The sequence below is a fragment of the Salvelinus alpinus genome, chromosome 28 (assembly GCF_045679555.1).
Source record: "Salvelinus alpinus chromosome 28, SLU_Salpinus.1, whole genome shotgun sequence".
Taxonomy (NCBI): Eukaryota; Metazoa; Chordata; class Actinopteri; order Salmoniformes; family Salmonidae; genus Salvelinus; species Salvelinus alpinus.
The window spans coordinates 19053469-19072580 of record NC_092113.1 but is presented as its reverse complement, the minus strand read 5'-3'; the positions used below and the strand labels follow the sequence as shown (position 1 = coordinate 19072580).

At 42.8% G+C, this 19112-nt stretch overlaps 2 protein-coding genes across 7 annotated transcripts in view; both read left to right on the top strand.

Moving 5' to 3' along the window:
- The window catches only part of LOC139557339 (anoctamin-7-like), a 262338-nt gene extending 243232 nt beyond the window's left edge, over positions 1-19106 (top strand). Inside the window, exon 24 of the mRNA XM_071372024.1 lies at positions 11384-19106. Coding sequence (XP_071228125.1) covers positions 11384-11403 — 20 coding nt within the window. The 3' untranslated portion in view covers positions 11404-19106. The remainder of the gene's footprint in view (positions 1-11383) is intronic.
- LOC139557336 (E3 ubiquitin-protein ligase MIB2-like) overlaps positions 1-19112 on the top strand; it is a 108346-nt gene that overhangs the window by 78277 nt on the left and 10957 nt on the right. The gene's annotated exons all lie outside the window — the stretch shown is intronic.

The following is a 19112-nucleotide window of genomic DNA, read 5'->3' as shown; positions in this document are numbered from 1 at the left end:
ATGAGCGAGCTACATGACATTGAGCATGAAGTCACCCTGGTGTCCCACACAAATGTACCCAAATGTACCCAAGTGGCCGAATTGGTACAGTGATACATTTTGAAGGAAAGAACTATATACAAAATACATAAATGCTATTCTAACACACACCAAAAAAATAAATATATATATATATATATATATGAAAATAATAAAAATAAATAAATAATAATAAACAAACAAATAACAAGGGTAACTATTTACACATTTTCTATTTACAATATTGTATATTTTATAAATAAATAAATAAATAGATAAATATTGTGAAGACCCTCAGTCCTCTACACAATATTGTGCTGCTGGTGCCATGGCCCATAGCAGTCTCTTTCTGCTGTAAAGCAGAGGCTTACTGAACAGGTGGTGCAGGTGATGGGGCATTTCCTGTGACAAAGGGCACAACGTCTCCTCCCCACTGTGCCCTTTTTGCCCTGAGGCACATTCATGCCTGCAGAGATGAATCTGGACAGATGAACACCACTGGTTGACGGAGCAGAAGGTGCTGCAGTGGACTTGCTGTAGCTAGCAAGCTCCTGGATGAGCAGCTCCCTGAAGGCTAGCTGTGAGATGGAGGGCTGTCTCTATCAATTTCCTCTATAATTTGGGTTAAATCTGTATACCTAGACTTTGTTTTAGCTTTTCCTGATTTATTCGCCATAATTTAAATATATAAACTTGTTGAAAATGCTATTGAATATGTACTGCTATGCGTAACACTCGTGGCTCCGTCGAGTAAGATTTGCAATGGCGAATGAACCTCTTTTACGCCAGAGTTTACGACAAAGGCTGGTCTTCAAACGTATAACCATTACATATTGCCGTTTACCTCAGCTCATTGGCTATCCTCAAAGCTAGATTTCAAGATGATCAGTGGTCATTGGGCCAAAATACAGTCAATCAACGATAGACCGGTCCTACCATTGGTGCGCAATGAGGTCATTGATTGGTGTCTTCAAATCGGTTTGTTTCGGTCAATACGTCCCGGGAAAGAGCCATCATGTATGGTTGTGTTAGTAACAACCAGAGGATTGCAATGAAACCAACCATGACTGGATAAACGTTTGTTTAGTGTGTGTAATTACCACGAACGCTTCGTCCAAAGTTGAATGAGACGGAAATCACGACGCAAACGGTTTACAAATGTTTCGTGTTAGGCTATAAAAATTGATTTTATCAAACAAAACGAACATTCACTGTGTAGTTAGGACTCTTGGCATTGCCACTAGAGGAAGATCTTCAATGGTAAGCGATTTATTTTATTGTTATTTCTGACTTTCTTGACGCTAATGCTTGGTTGGAAAATGCTAGTAATACTTGTGTGTGTGTGGGGTGCCGTCCTCAGAAAATCGCATGTTTGCTTTTGCAGTAAACCTTTTTGAAATCTGACACAGCGGCTGGATTAATAAGACGTTCATCTTTTAAATGATGTAAGATACATGTATTTACAAGAATGTTTAATACAACGAATGGTGTATTTAAAATGTTAGCTCTCTGCAGTTTCACCGGATGTTGGCCTGGTGGGACGTTAGCGTCTCACCTACCCTAGAGAAGATAAATAAAGGTAAAATAAAAAAATTGGCCACTTAGCTTATTCAAGCCTGTCTAAAAATACAACACTGCCCCTTTAAGACAAAAAAAGCTCTTTATCTGACTCGCTTTTCAAAGATTTGCACATTTTATTCTCTTGTAGGAAGCAATCACTCCCCCATTGCTGACTACAAGTTATCTATAACTTGGCTAATAACTCACTCAGTAGCAAAGGATATGAACAAATGCAGAAATGTGCACACGTAGCTCTCGCTTTGATCTCAAAACAAGCGCATCTATTTACAACCTGTCATGCTGTTAAAACATTCCAGTTCAAGGTGAATGGCACAGATCCATATATGGCAATGGTGTATTTGCATATAGGCCTATGATTGGGATTTGTGGGTTTGATTACAGACTCAAAATGGCCAGAAACAAATAACTTTCTTCTGAAACTCGTCAGTCTATTCTTGTTCTGAGAAATTAATGTTAATCCATGCAAGAAATTGCCAAGAAACTGAAATCTCGTACAACGCTGTGTACTACTCCCTTTACAGAACAGAGAGAACTGGCTCTAACCAGAATAGAATGAGTGGGAGGCCCCGGTGCACAACTGAGCACTAAGTACATTAGATCGTCTAGTTTGAGAAACGGACCCCTCACAAGTCTTCAACTGGCAGCTTCATTAAATAATACCTGCAAACACCAGTCTGTGTTCTGTGAAGGGAGTAGTACACAGCGATGTATGAGATCTTCAGTTTCTTGGGAATTTCTCATATGGAATAGCCTTCATTTCTCAGAACAAGAATAGACTGATGAGTTTCAGAAAAAAGTTAATTGTTTCTAGCCATTTTGAGCCTGTAATCGAACCCACAAATGCTGATGCTCCAGATACTCAACTAGTTTAAAGAAGGCCAGTTTTATTGCTTCTTTCATGAGAACAACAATTTTCAGCTGTGCTAACATAATTGCAAAAGGGTTTTCTAATGATCAATTAGCCTTTTAAAATGATAAACTTGGATTAGCTAACCAAACGTGCCATTAGAACACAGGAGTGATGGTTTCTGATAATGGGCCTATGTAGATATTTCTGATCAATTTGATGTTGTTGTAATGGACAAAATAATTGCTTATCTTTCAAAAACAAGGACATTTCTAAGTGACCCCAAACTTTTGAACGGTAGTGTACGTGTTAACAGATGTTATTGCGGGTGTAGCGAAATGCTTATGTTTCTAGCTCCAACAGTGCAGTAATATCTAACAAATTCAAAACAATACACACAAATCTAAAGTAAAGGAACGGAATAAAAAATATATAAATATTTGGACTAGCAATGTGAGAGCAGCAAAGACTAAGATAGATGGAGTAGAATACAGTATATACATAATGAGATGAGTAATGCAGAATATGTGAACATTGTTAAGGTGGCAAGTGATGTCAAGCCTATGTATATAGGGCAGCAGCCTCTAATGTGCCAGTGATGGCTATTTAACAGTCTGATGGCCTTGAGTTAGAAGCTTTTTTTTCAGTCTCTCGGTCCCAGCTTTGTTGCACCTGTACTGACCTCGCCTTCTGGATGATAGCGGGGTGAACAGGCAGTGGCTTGGGTGGTTGTTGTCCTTGATGATCTTTTTGGCCTTCCTGTGCCATTGGGTGCTGTAGGTGTCCTGGATGGCAGGTAGTTTACCCTCGGTGATGCGTTGGGCAGACCGCACCACCCTCTGGGGAGGGCAGTGCAGGCGGTGATACATCCCGACAGAATGAGTGCGTGGCCATGCAGTCATGGGTGAACAGGGAGTACAGGAGGGGGCTGAGCACGCACCCTTGTGGGGCCCCAGTGTTGAGGATCAGCAAAGTGGAGGTGTTGTTTCCTACCTTCACCACCTGGGGGCGGCCCGTCATGAAGTCCAGGACGAGGTTGCATAGGGCGGGGTTCAGACTCAAGGCCTCAAGCTTAATGATGAGCTTGGAGGTTACTATGGTGTTGAATGCTGATCTATAGTCAATGAACAGCCTTCTTACATAGGTTTTCATCTTTTCCAGATGGGTTAGGGCTGTGTGCAGTGCGATGGTGATTACATCGTCTGTGGATCTATTGGGGCGGTAAGCAAATTGAACTGGGTCTAGGGTGTCACGTAAGGTAGAGGTGATATGATCATTGACCAGTCTCTCAAAGCACTTCATGATAACAGAAGGGAGTGCCACGGAGCGATAGTCATTTAGTTCAGTTACCTTTGCTTTCTTGGATACAGGAACAATGGTGGACATCTTGAAGCATGTGGGGATGGCAAACTGGGATAGGGAGAGATTGAATATGTCCGTAAACAATCCAGCCAGCTGGTCTGCGCATGCTCTGAGGACGCGGCTAGGGATGCCGTCTGGGCCGGCAGCCTTGCGAGGGTTAACACGCTTAAATGTCTTACTCATGTCGTCCACGGAGAAGGAGAGCCCACAGTCCTTGGTAGCGGGCCGCGTCGGTAGCACTGTGTTATCCTCAAAGCGGGCGAAGAAGGTGTTTAGCTTGTCTGGAAGCAAGACGTCGGTGTCCGTGACGTGGCTGGTTTTCCCTTGGTAGTTTGTGCTTGTCTGTAGACCCTTCAACATACGTCTTGTGTCTGAGCCGTTGAATTGCATCTCCACTTTGGTCAGACCAGCGTTGAATAGTTCTTAGCATGGGTACTTCCTGTTTGAGTTTCTGCCTATAGGAAGGAGGGAGCTAAATGGAGTTCAGATTTGCCAAAGGGAGGGTGGGGGACGGCCTTGTTGGAGTAGCAGTGGTCGAGTGTTTTAGCAGCGCGAGTACTACAGTCAATGTGTTGATCGAACTTCGGTAGCATTTTCCTCAAATTTGCTTTGTTAAAATCCCCAGCTACTATAAATGCGGCCTCAGGATATGTGGTTTCCAGTTTGCATAAAGTCCAGTGAAGTTCTTTGAAGGCCGTCGTGGTATCGGCTTGAGGGGGAATATACACGGCTATGACGATAACCGAAGATAATTCTCTTGGGATGTAATGTGATCGGCATTTGATTGTGAGGTATTTCAGGTCGGGGGAACAAAAGGACTTGAGTTCCTGTATGTTATCACAATCACACCATGAGTAGTTAATCATGAAACATACATCCCCGCCCTCCTTCTTCCCAGAGAGTTCTTTATTCCTGTCTGTGGCTGTATGGACGAGTATTTTACAATCCCTAATGTCTCTCTGGATGGAAATCCTCTCCCTGAGCTCGTCAACTTTATTATCCAGATACTGAACATTAGCGGGTAATATACTCGGAAGCGGTGGATGATGTTACCGCCGCTCTGATATCCAAAAGTTCTTCCCAGCTGTATGTAATAACACAAAAAATTGTCTGGGCTAATAATGTAAGAAATGACACATAAAAAAAACAAAATGGTTCAAAGTTGCCTAGGAGCTAGAAGCACAGCTGCCCTGTCTGTTGGCGCCATTTCCTATACTAACTTGGGGATTGTGAACAGACCTTTGGTAGCATGTCTTGTGGGGTATGCATGGGTGTCCGAGCTGTGTGTAAGTATTTGTATTTGGCACATGTGACAACTATTTGATTTGATTTCAATCTAAGTCTAATTGAAAGTGTGCACCCTCAGGCCTGGAGGGAAGCAAAAGTAATTATGCTACGCAAGAGTAGTAAAGCCAACTTCACTGGCTCATATAGATGTCCAATCAGCCTGTTACCAACCCTTAGTAAACTTTTGGGGAAAATGGTGTTTGACCAGATACAATGCTATTTTACTGTAAACAAATTGACAATAGACTCCCAGCATACTTATAGGGAAGGACATTCAACAAGCATGGCACTTTCATGAATAACTGATGATTGGCTGAAAGAAAAATTATGATGAAAAGATTAGGGGAGTTGTTTTGTTAGACTTCAGTGCGGCTGTTGTCATTAGAGATCATAGTCTGCTGCTGGAAAAACGTATGTGTTAACAGAACGCAGAGGGTGTTCTTTCATGGAAGCCTCTCCAACATAATCCAGGTACAAATAGGAATTCCCAGGGCGGCTGTCTAGGCCCCTTTTTTCAATCTTTACTCATGAAATGGCACTGCCCTTGAGTAAAGACTGTGTCTTTGTATGCGGATAACTCAACACTATAAACATAAGCTACTACAGTGAATAAAATCACCCGCAGCACTTAACAAAGAGCTGCAGTTAGTTTCAATAAAGTAAATAGCATTATCAGTGGGTTTTGTGATGAATGAGCCATCTGATTCAATGAATGATGGAGCTTAGTTAGCTTTTTTGCCCAAAATTTAATTGAAAGTGCTCCGCGGCTTTTTACTATCATTCTTTGTCATTTATCTTTGTTTCATAGTGTCATTTCTTTTTTATTCAGTTTAGTCACATGATTTCTCAGTTTGCAGTACATTTGCCAATCGGTTGTGCAGACAGATTTATTTGCCATTCCTTTTGCCTCATCCCTCTCAACCATACAAATGTTAAATTCCTCAACAGTTTTTTGTCATTTTCTCAATGGGTGCATGTTTATTAGTACCTGGAATAAGCATTTTCATAAATGTGTAAAGTGCAGCATCTGGTTTCTCCTCGTTACACACCACAGACCAACAAATATTCTTTACATCAACAACATCGGAGTCACTACAAAACTTATTTTGTATATTAGGCCCAGCCTTTGGAACTTCGGTTTTCCTAGATATGGCTACTATATTGTGATCACTACATCCGATAGATTTGGAAACTGCTTTAAAGCAAATTTCTGCAGCATTAGTAAAGATGTGATCAAAATTTGTTGTTGATTTAATTCCTATGGAGTTTGTAATAACTCTGGTAGGTTGACTGATAACCTAAACCAGGTTGCAGCTTTTTCATGAGTGGGCAGCTTGATGAAAGCCAGTCAATATTTAAATCACCTAGAAAATATACTTTCTGTTGATATCACATACATTATCAAGCATTTCACACGTTATCCAGATAACAACTGTTAGCACTTGGTGGTCTATAGCAGCTTTCCACCAGAATGGGATTTCGGTGATGTAAATGAACCTGTAGCCATATTACTTCAACAGTATTTAACATGAGAGCCTCTTTAAGCTTTACAGGAATATGGTTCTGAATATAAACGGCAACACCTCCACCTTGCGCATTTCTGTCTTTTCTGTAGATGTTATAACCATGTATAAAAAGACAGAGGAACTTGAAGCACTCGTCCCGCTCCACTACAGCCCCATCGATGTGGATGGTAACACACGACAATTGGTAACACACGACGCTGTGAAGGACTGAAATCCTGCAGCGCCCGCAAGGTCCCCCTGCTCAAGAAAGCACATATACATGCCCGTCTGAAGTTTGCCAATGAACATCTGAATGATTCAGAGGACAACTGGGTGAAAGTGTTGTGGTCAGATGAGACCAAAATGGAGCTCTTTGGCATCAACTCAACTCGCCGTGTTTGGAGGAGGAGGAATGCTGCCTATGACCCCAAGAACACCATCCCCACCGTCAAACATGGAGGTGGAAACATGCTTTGGGGGTGTTTTTCTGCACCAATTCATGTTGTTACTCAGAGAAAGTTAAATATTCCTCAATATAAAAAAGACACAAGCCGCTAATAATAACAATGCAAGTTTATCGGAACACTTTGTTATCATTCATTGCAGCTGCAGTGCTGGTTGTAGCGTGAGTGGCGTTGGGGAGAATGCACATTTTATGGCTTATAAAAGTGTTAACAGTGCTCAATAGCAACTTAAACATGAACTTACTCATAAAACCAGAAGCTCTTTGCTATATTCGTTGAGTTTCTCTAGTCATTGTTTTAAAAGTTTTGTAATCTCAGTATCAACTTTACTGTGCGTTCGAGACTTCTTTTTATAGTCTATGGCTCGAAGAAACTGTGCAGACATGGTGATCTGAGCTATCTGGCCTGTAGGTTCACTGGATTCGCTCTCTGGCCCTGCCGGGTAGGCGGAGTTCTACCTTCAGACACATGAAAGGGTTCAAAATGGGAACACTTTGCCTTCCCGGCGGCAGGGCTGCTGAATCAAGTGCACCTACCGCCAACCGCACATAACGAATAAAAAAAATAAGAATGCAAGTCCTGTCTTTTTTACAGAAATGTTTGATGATCGACTAGAAATGTCTTGGAAATCGACTGACCGGTTAGTGACCATTTGCGTTAGAGGCTCAATAATCAAGACACTAATTTCACCAAAGTGGCACCAATCTCATCATGAGCTGCTGCTGATATCTTTAATTTTCTAAGTACCTACACCACCTTCACTACATCAGGTGGATCAAATTGAAGCAGAGAAGGGAAATGTCCCTTAATCCAAGAGATTTTTTGACAGAAAGGAACCCACATTAACGAAAAAACGTATTCAACGATAACATCAGGATCACTATAGGTCTTATTTCCAACAATAAATTGACATGGGATAGCTGTAGAAGCCTTTTTCTTATTCAACAGTTGATTGATGATTTTCCAAGTTGACTTTACATTTTTGAAGAGTCTTGGAATTTGCTAATAAAATATATAATTTTGGGATATCCGAAGTAGATGGGTAAATTTTGTTTTTATGCTTTTTGAAATTGGGGGGGGTTGAATTTGTGAGACACTTCTATAAAAAAAAATTGTTATTTATTTTTACTGAGGATTCTTTTGAGACCAAGGTAAACCAAGGTTTCCAGAACCCATTTGCTGCTCTCTTACTAAGTCTAACTAAGGGAAAGCAGGGAAATACAGAATTGAAGGATGTGAGAAAAGTCTGGTAACCAGACTCCACATTGGGATGATTATAAACATTTTTCCCATGAAATATTATCAATCAACATTTGAAAGCGCTCAATTACTTTTAAATATTTACTTTTAAATTACTTTTAAATAAAAAAAATATGCTACTATCCATTGCCATTTGTTCATTTCCAGCTGCCAACGAGAAGTGGAATATTGGAAAATGATCCAAAATGTCAGTATTAAGTATACCTGTTTCAGCCACGTTATTCAAAGAATTTGTAAAGAAAAAGGTGGCAGATGAACTGGTTACACTTGTGGGCTTGTAGATGAGGGGATGTAGATAGCTGGAGTATAAAGTATTCAAAAAGTCCAATGTTAGTGAGTGGTTCTCACTTTTAAATAAATTGTTGAAGTCACCCAATAGAAAACAAATGTTGTCTTCATTATTAATCAAATCCAAGGTTGATGCGAGGACATCAATAAAACTACCAATGTCAGTACCGGGTGGCCAATACACGCATCCAATTAGCACTGTTTTACCACCAAACAATTTACAGAAGGGAATTTCTATGAAAAGGTCCTCTCTTACAAAGAATTGAAGACTTTGATGAACAAAAATGGACACACCTCTGCCGACTCTTGAGTTTCTACAGTGGTGAACAACATTATAATGGGACATTTCATAAAGCATTCTTGTCGCTTCAGCCGTCTTCATCGACCTGGCCATGGCTTTCGACTCTGTCAATCACCGTGTCCTTATCGGCACACTCAACAGCCTTGTTTTTTTCAAATGACTGCCTCGCCTGGTTCACCAACTATTTCTCAGACAGAGTTCAGTGTGTCAAATCGGAGGGCCTGTTGTCCGGACCTCTGGCAGTCTCTATGGGGGTGCCACAGGGTTCAATTCTCGGGCTGACTCTTTTCTCTGTATATATCAACGATGTCGCTCTTGCTGCAGGTGATTCCCTGATCCACCTCTACGCAGACGACACCATTCTGTATACATCTGGCCCTTTTTTGGATACTGTGTTAACTAACCTCCAAACGAGCTTCAATGCCATACAACACTCCTTCCGTGGCCTCCAACTGCTCTTAAACGCTAGTAAAACCAAATGCATGCTTTTCAACCATTCGCTGCCCGACTAGCATCACTACTCTAGACGGTTCTGACTTAGAATATGTGGACAACTACAAATACCTAGGTGTCTGGCTAGACTGTAAACTCTCCTTCCAGAGTCATATTAAACATCACCAATCCAAAATTAAATCTAGAATCGGCTTCCTATTTCGCAACAAAGCCTCCTTCACTCACACCGCCAAACATACCCTCGTAAAACTGACTATCCTACCGATCCTCGACTTCGGCGATGTCATTTACAAAATAGCTTCCAATACTCTACTCAGCAAACTGGATGCAGTCTATCACAGTGCCATCCGTTTTGTCATCAAAGCCCCTTATACCACCCACCACTGCGTCCTGTATGCTCTAGTCGGCTGGCCCTCGCTACATATTCGTCGCCAGACCCACTGGCTCCAGGTCATCTATAAGTCTATGCTAGGTAAATCTCCACCTTATCTCAGCTCACTGGTCACGATAACAACACCGACCCGTAGCACGTGCTCCAGCAGGTACAGTGGGGAGAACAAGTATTTGATACACTGACAATTTTGCAGGTTTTCCTACTTACAAAGCATGTAGAGGTCTGTAATTTTTATCATACGTACACTTCAACTGTGAGAGAAGGAATCTAAAACAAAAATCCAGAAAATCACATTGTATGATTTTTAATTAATTAATTTGCATTTTATTGCATGACATAAGTATTTGATACATCAGAAAAGCAGAACTGAATATTTGGTACAGAAACCTTAGTTTGCAATTACAGAGATCATACGTTTCCTGTAGTTCTTGACCAGGTTTGCACACACTGCAGCAGGGATTTTGGACCTTCTCCAGATCCTTCAGGTTTCGGGGCTGTCGCTGGGCAATACGGACTTTCGGCTCCCTCCAAAGATTTTCTATTGGGTTCAGGTCTGGAGACTGGCTAGGCCACTCCAGGACCTTGAGATGCTTCTTACGGAGCCACTCCTTAGTTGCCCTGGCTGTGTGTTTCGGGTCGTTGTCATGCTGGAAGACCCAGCCACGACCCATCTTCAATGCTCTTACTGAGGGAAGGAGGTTGTTGGTCAAGATCTCGCGATACATGGCCCCATCCATCCTCCCTTCAATACGGTGCAGTCGTCCTGTCCCCTTTGCAGAAAAGCATCCCCAAAGAATGATGTTTCCACCTCCATGCTTCACGGTTGGGATGGTGTTCTTGGGGTTGTACTCATCCTTCTATTCCTCCAAACACGGCGAGTGGAGTTTAGAGCAAAAAGCTCTATTTTTGTCTCATCAGACCACATGACCTTCTCCCATTCCTCCTCTGGATCATCCAGATGGTCATTGGCAAACTTCAGACGGGCCTGGACATGCGCTGGCTTGAGCAGGGGGACCTTGCGTGCGCTGCAGGATTTTAATCCATGACGGCGTAGTGTGTTACTAATGGTTTTCTTTGAGACTGTGGTCCCAGCTCTCTTCAGGTCATTGACCAGGTCCTGCCGTGTAGTTCTGGGCTGATCCCTCACATTCCTCATGATCATTGATGCCCCACGAGGTGAGATCTTGCATGGAGCCCCAGACCGAGGGTGATTGACCGTCATCTTGAACTTCTTCCATTTTCTAATAATTGTGCCAACAGTTGTTGCCTTCTCACCAAGCTGCTTGGCTATTGTCCTGTAGCCCATCCCAGCCTTGTACAGGTCTACAATTTATCCCTGATGTCCTTACACAGCTCTCTGGTCTTGGCCATTGTGGAGAGGTTGGAGTCTGTTTGATTGAGTGTGTGGACAGGTGTCTTTTATACAGGTAACGAGTTCAAACAGGTGCAGTTAATACAGGTAATGAGTGGAGAACAGGAGGGCTTCTTAAAGAAAAACTAACAGGTCTGTGAGAGCCGGAATTCTTACTGGTTGGTAGGTGATCAAATACTTATGTCATGCAATAAAATGCAAATTAATTACTTAAAAATCATACAATGTGATTTTCTGGATTTTTGTTTTAGATTCCGTCTCTCACAGTTGAAGTGTACCTATGATAAAAATGACAGACCTCTACATGCTTTGTAAGTAGGAAAACCTGCAAAATCGGCAGTGTATCAAATACTTGTTCTCCCCACTGTATATCTCACTGGTCGTCCCCAAAGCCAACTATTTGCCCGCCTCTCAGTTCTCTGCTACCAATGACTGGAATGAATTGCAAAAATCGCTCAAGCTGGAGACTTATATTTCCCACTCTAACTTTAAGCATCAGCTGTCTGAGCAGCTAACCGATCGCTGCTGGTGTACATAGCCCATCTGTAAATAGCCCACCCAATCTACCTACCTCATCCCCATATTGTTTTTATTTTATTTTCTGTTCTTTTGCACACCAGTATTTCTACTTGCCCATCATCTGCTCATCTATCTCTCCAGTGTTAATTTGCTAAACTGTAATTACTTCGCTACTATGGCCTATTTATTGCCTTACCTCCTCACGCCATTTGCACACACTGTATATAGACTCTTTTTTTTCTATTGTGTTATTGACTGTACGCTTTTTTATTCCATGTGTAACTCTGTGTTGTTGTTTGTGTCGCACTGCTTTGCTTTATCTTGGCCAGGTCGCAGTTGTAAATGAGAACTTGTAACTGAATGACTCGATGCCTGTCTGCTTGCTTTATATAGCAAGCCATGGCCAAGTGACTCATTGTCTGTACAAGAGAACCATTTTCGTGAATGGTGTGTACCTAATAAACTGGCCACTGAGTGTATATACATATAATGGTGTGTAAAGACAGTATGGACAGTATATTAATAGAACAGTTGTGTACAGCAATAATTATATAGGATGAGCCATGACTAGAATACAGTATATACATACACTGATTATACATAACTTGAAAAATGCTTGCTCTTTCCATTATATAGACTGACTAGGTGAATCCAGGTGAAAGCTATGATCCCTTGTTGATGTCCCTTGTTAAATCCACTTCAATCAGTGTAGATTAATGGGAGAAGAGGTTAAAGGAGGATTTTTAAGCCTAGAGACCATTGAGATATGGATTGTGTATGTGTGCCATTCAGAGGGTGAATGTGCAAGAAAGAATATTTAAGTGCCTTTGAATGGGGTATGGTAGTAGGTGCCAGGCGCACCGGTTTTTGTCAAGAACTGCAACACTGCTGGGTTTTTCGCCCTTAACAGTTTCCTGGGGGGTGCAACTCAATATTAGGAAGGTGTTCCTAATGTTTGGTATACTCAGTGTATAAAGTGTATAGAACAGTATGTAAACATTATTCAAGTGACCAGTGTTCAATGACTAGAATATGTTATATACAGTGCCTTCATAAGGTATTCATGCCCCTTGTTCCACATTTTGTTGTTAAAGCTTGAATTCAAAATTGATTAAATACAATCAAATGTATTTATAAAGCCCTTCTTACATCAGCTGATGTCACAAAGTGCTGTATAGAAACCCAGCCTAAAACCCCAAACAGCAGGCAATGCAGGTGTAGAAGCACGGTGGCTAGGAAAAACTCCCTAGAAAGGCCAGAACCTAGTAAGAATCCTAGAGAGGAACCAGGCTATGAGGGGTGGCTAGTCCTCTTCTGGCTGTGCCGGGTGGAGATTATAACAGAACATGGCCAAGATGTTCAAATGTTCATAGATGACCAGCAGGGTCAAATAATAATAATCACAGCGGTTGTCGAGGGTTCAACAGGTCAGCACCTCTGGAGTAAATGTCAGTTGGCTTTTCATAGCCGATCATTGAGAGTATCTCTACCGCTCCTGCTGTCTCTAGAAGGTTTAAAACAGCAGGTCTAGGACAGGTAGCACGTCCGGTGAACAGGTCAGGGTTCCATAGCCGCAGGCAGAACAGTTGAAACTGGAGCAGCAGCACGGCCAGGTGGACTGGGGGATAGCAAGGAGTCATCAAGTCAGGTAGTCCTGAAGCATGGTCCTAGGGCTCAGGTCCTCTGAGAGAGAGAGAGAATTAGAGAGAGCATACTTAAATTCACACAGGACACCGGATAAGACAGGAGAAATACTCCAGATATAACAGACTGACCCTAGCCCCCCGAGACATAAACTACTGCAGCATAAATACTGGAGTCTGAGACAGGAAGGGTAGGGAGACACTGTGGCCCCGTCCGACGATACCCCCGGACAGGGCCAAACAGGCAGGATATAACCCCACCCACTTTGCCAAAGCTCAGCCCCCACACTTTGCCAAAGCTTCAACCACCAACTTACCATCCTGAGACAAGGCCGAGTATAGCTCACAAAGATCTCCGCCACGGCACAACCCGGGGGGGGGGGGCGCCAACCCAGACAGGAAGATCATGTCAGTGACTCAACCCACTCAAGTGACGCACCCCTCCTAGGGACGGCATGGAAGAGCACCAGTAAGCCAGTGCCTTAGCCCCTGTAATAGGGTTAGAGGCAGAGAATCCCAGTGGAGAGAGGGGAACCAGCCAGGCAGAGACGGCAAGGGCGGTTCGTTGCTCCAGTGTCTTTCCGTTCACCTTCACACTCCTGGGAAGCCAGTGTAGAGAGGCTAACACTGGAGTAATATGATCACATTTTCTGGTTCTAGTCAAGATTCTAGCACTGAAGTTTATTTAGTGCTTTATCCGGGTAGCCGGAAAGTAGAGCATTGCAGTAATCTATCCTAGAAGTGACAAAAGCATGGATTAATTTGCTTCTAATGATCATGATCTTTTCCTCAAAGAAGTTCATGAATTTATCACTGCTGAAGTGAAAGCCATCCTCTTGGGAAATTCTGCTTTTTAGTTAGCTTTGCGACAGTATCAAAAATACATTTGGATTGTTCTTATTGTCCTCAATTAAGTTGGAAAAATAGGATGATCGAGCAGCAGTGAGGGCTCTTCGATACTGCACGGTACCGTCTTTCCAAGCTAGTCGGAAGACTTCCAGTTTGGTGTAGGGCCATTTCCGTTCCAATTTTCTGGAAGCTTGCTTCAGAACTTGGGTATTTTCTGTATACCAGGGAGCTAGTTTCTTATGGCAAATGTTTTTTGTTTTTAGGGGTGCAACTGCATCTAGGTTATTGCGCAAGGTTAAATTGAGTTCCTCAGTTAGGTGGTAAACTGATTTTTGTACTCTGACGTCCTTTGGTAGGCGGAGGGAGTCTGCAAGGGCACCTAGGAATCTTTGGGTTGTCCGAGAATTTATAGCACGACTTTTGATTATCCTTGGTTGGGGTCTGAGCAGATTATTTGTTGCGATTGGAAACGTAATAAAATGGTGGTCCGATAGTCCAGGATTATGAGGAAAAACATTAAGATCCACAGCATTTATTCCACGGGACAAAACTAGGTCCAGAGTATGACTGTGGCAGTTCCGAAAGCCTTTTGAGGTGGGTCTGTGGACTTTTCCATGTGAATATTAGTCACCAAAAATGTGAATATTATCTGCCATGACTACAAGGTTTGATAGGAATTCAGGGAACTCGGTGAGGAAAGCTGTATATGGCCCAGGAGGCCTGTAAACAGCCCAGGAGGCCTGTAAACAGTAGCTATAAAAAGTGATTGAGTAGGCTGCATAGATTTCATGACCAGAAGCTCAAAAGACGAAAACGTCAGTTTTTTTTTTGTAAATTGAAATTTGCTATCATAAATGTTAGCAACACCCCCGCCTTTGCGGGATGCGAGGGGGATATGGTCACTAGTGTAACCAGGAGGTGAGGCCTCATTTAACACAGTAAATTCATCAGGCTTAAGCCATGTTTCAGTCTGGCCAGTCACATCAAGATTATGATAAGTGATTAGTTCATTGACTATAACTGCCTTGGAAGTGAGGGATCTAACATTAAGTAGCCCTATTTTGAGATGTGAAATACCCCATAATGACAAAGTGAAAACATGTTTTTAGAAATGTTAGCAAATTTATTGAATAAGTATTTACACCCCTTTGCTATGATTCAAAATTGAGCTCAAATTGAACCTGTGGCCAATTCAATTGTTTGGACATGATTTAGAAAGAGAAACACCTGTCTATATAAGGTCCCACAGTTGACAGTGCATGTCAGAGCAGAAACTATACCATGAAGTCCACGGAACTGTCCGTAGATCTCCGAGATATATGCCTCATCATAATTATATCTGGCAGTGTGCTAGTGGTGACTGTTTAACAGTCTGATGGCCTGGCGATAGAAGTAGTTTCTCAGTCTCTCGGTACCAGCTTTGATGCACCTGTACTGTCTTCGCCTTCTAGATAGTAACGGGGTGAACAGGCCGAGGCTCAGGTGGCTAAGGTCCTTGATGGTTTTCTTGGCCTTCCTGTGACACACACCGGATGCTGTAGATGTCCTGGAAGGCAGGCAGTGTGCTCCCGGTGATGCGTTGAACTGACTGGACCACCCTCTGGAGAGCCCTGCGGTTGCAGAAGGTGCAATTGGCGTACCAGGCGGTGATATAGCCCGACAAGATGCTCTCAATGGTGCGTCTGTAGAAGTTTGTGAAGGTCTTAGGGACCCCCCCCTCTGTGAAAAGCATCTCCTTGTATGGGGAGAATGTTGACTCGGCACAAAGAAAGGGGAAAAGGGAAAACAGTCATTCAGGAAGGCTCCAACACAGAATCATAAAAGAAATGGCCAATCTGTTCTGGAATGTGTCATGTGCAGTGCTTGAGTTCATTCATTTGGCCTGACATCAGCTGCTGCTGCAAATGAAAAGAACATTGCGAATTACAGTATACTGGAGGAGCTCTTTTTACTCATGTATACATACATATATTAGAGTGGGATCTAAGATACTGTATGCATGCATGCTGAAAAATGCCCATGTGTCTGTTTCTTTCATTGTTTAGTTGTTTTGCATTTATTTGTCCACAAAGTAGCATCCCTAAAGGGGTTTTGAGTTCTTCCATTCTTCTGCCGCTCCTCTCCGGTGGTTTTGCCGATATAAATGTGTGTTTGTTTATTTTAGTGAAGGTGTTTATTTTAGTGAAGGTATTTATTTAGTTTATCTGAGGAAATGGGAAAAGAGGGTCATAGTTCTAAAATGATCCTGGGAAGGCAAAGGGAGAGGCAGGCAGCCCATGAGAGAGAGCCTCCTCTCTTTTCTCTTCCTCACAACTATCTTCTTCTGTTTCCCTCTCTTCTAATTCTCTCCTTTTCCCTCACTCTCTCTCCCTATTTCCCTCCCTCCAATCTTCCTCTGTCTCTCTCTCTTTCTCTGTTGACCTGGGCTCTCTGTGCTCCTCCCGAGCTCCCAGCCAAAGGCAAGCCCGTCTGTCCGTACACACCCCAGCTAGGCCTTAACCCTCACACACAGTCCAACCACAACAACATTAAATGTCTGACTCACTCTGTCCCTCCAACTACTTCACATAACTACTCAGCACATAAATACACTGAAAAATGCATTTATCTTTCCACCTCCACAAATCGATTTCACTGAAAAGCGATGTTTATATTCCCCAATGAGTCCACATTTGAGACATTCATTCAGAAACTAAAAATATTTTTTTTTTCTCTAGCGAAGTCATTACCATTGCGTTGGTGTCATGATGTATGAGCTCATGTTACGACAGTAATGCCTCGTATGAACATGCAGGGGTTATGGAAATTATGCAGAGATCTAAACTGAGGGGAGACGACAGAGTGACTGGGCTAAAATCCAATCAGAGACACTTTCCCAGGGCTGCAGGGTAAGGGGGCGGGATTATGAGCTTGTGAAGTGGGGAGGGGCAGAGGTGGTCTGAGAGATGCAGTCTTGATGGAGGAAAGAGGGAGGCAGCTGTGACAACCTCCCTATTCACCCTCTACCCCACTTCCCCTCCTTCCCAATTGAGTCGCACGCAGGTACAAATTACCTCTGTCCCCCCACCAGTAGTAAAGTATGTACAGGTAACTGCCAAAATAATGGACACTTGAGTAAATGAGGGATACAAAGTATATTGCAAGCAGGTGCTTCCACACAGGTGCGGTTACTGAGTTAATCAATCAATTAACATCCCATCATGCTTAGGGTCATGTATAAAAATGCTGGGCAGGCTATTCTTTTGGCTACCATGCCCCCATAGGATGACAATGCCCCCATCCATAGGGAACGAGTGGTCATTGAATGGTTTGATGAGCATGAAAAAGATGTAAACCATATGTCATGGCCGTCTGTCACCAGATCTCAACCCAATTGGACACGTATGGGAGATTCTGAAGCGGCACCTTGGACAGCATTGTCCACCACCATCAACAAAACACCAAATGATGGAATTTCTCGTGGAAGAATGGTGTTGCATCCCTCCAATAGAGTTCCAAACACTTGTAGAATCTATTCCAAGGTACACTGAAGCTGTTCTGGCTTGTGGTGTCCCAACGTCCTATTAAGACACATTATGTTGGTGTTTCCTTTATTTTGGAATTTACCTGTAGTTTGCTCTAAGAGCAACAGTGAGTGGTGAGCTGCTCCTAGCAAGGCTGGCTGCCCTGAGGTGAAGAATGACCATATGTAAATATGCCAATCCGCTGGTTGTTTCCCCCCCCAGCCCCCTCTGCTGCTCGTGTACAGTACTGAAACGGATGAGCAATATGTTAATAAGGACTGCACTTTTACTTTGTTGCTATCATAAATAATGCTGGATTAAACCCCACTTATTTGACTCCACAGCAGAAATAGACTATGCTTTCTTTGACCATGCTTTTACTGTACACTACTGTAACTACTTGTACTTAACAGCTACCCAGTCAATTAAGGATATACAGTATAACTATTTATTCTTTAATTTTATAAATGCCTCATTTAGCTTTCAAATTATTTAACAGTAACTTGGAGATGCAAATAGGCAAACCCACTTTAAAATGACATTAGAACCAGCAGATTATAAAAATGTAGATTACAAGGGGGAAACAACTCTGACTAATGGGAAAGAGTCTGGTTCGTGTCTGTTTTTGTGTCTGTCTGCTTACATGTCTGCGTGAACCCTGTCTGCCGTGGCCTGTGAACTGTACGATACTGTGTAGGGCTAATTTCACACGCCATAAAGCAGCCGGCGCAGAGGATTTACACGGACAGCCCTGCTTTACAGCCAGCCGACCCCCGACGGACTGCAATATCAAAACCCAGCGAATGAATAACAGAGCAGGATTAATCAATCCGTCTGTCCTATTCGTTCTCAAAGCCCGAGTTCAATGTCTCTCCACCACACTATGGAGATTGGCCAAAGTCTGTGGAAGTGGTTATAGAAAACAATTTTGTTGGCCAATATGTGGCATGGATTAGAGTGAATTATGATGAGTGCTTGAGGAAGATTTAACTGAGTATGGGAATGGTGGAGTAGCTAAGTGACTGATGAGAGAGAGACAAGATGGTGTATGACGGGGGGGGGGGGTGTTAGGAAAGAGCGCCAATCCATTATGCAAGTTCAGCCGAGAGCTGGAGGTCAATGCTGTTTAGAGCCGCTGCTCTCAGTAAAACGCTTAGCACTGCCTAATGGAAATCCCTGCCCCATGTTGGGGCTCACTGGCTCTGTTGTTTCCTTTCCTTCTAATGGTGGGTTAGTTTTAGCTGGTGAAACAGCCGTCTTTGTGCCATCATCCAAATGCCCGTTAAGCTACCGATTGTGACGCAGATACATTTGTCATACAAACCTTCTCTCTGATTCCAGGGTTTCCATGGTTGTGTGTTAACAGTGATTTATAATCCATAAAGCTGTCCCCAAGGCACAAAACTGGTCCATATGAGTAGTGCACTATATGCTCAATCTGAACCCGAGGCCATTTGTTTCCACAG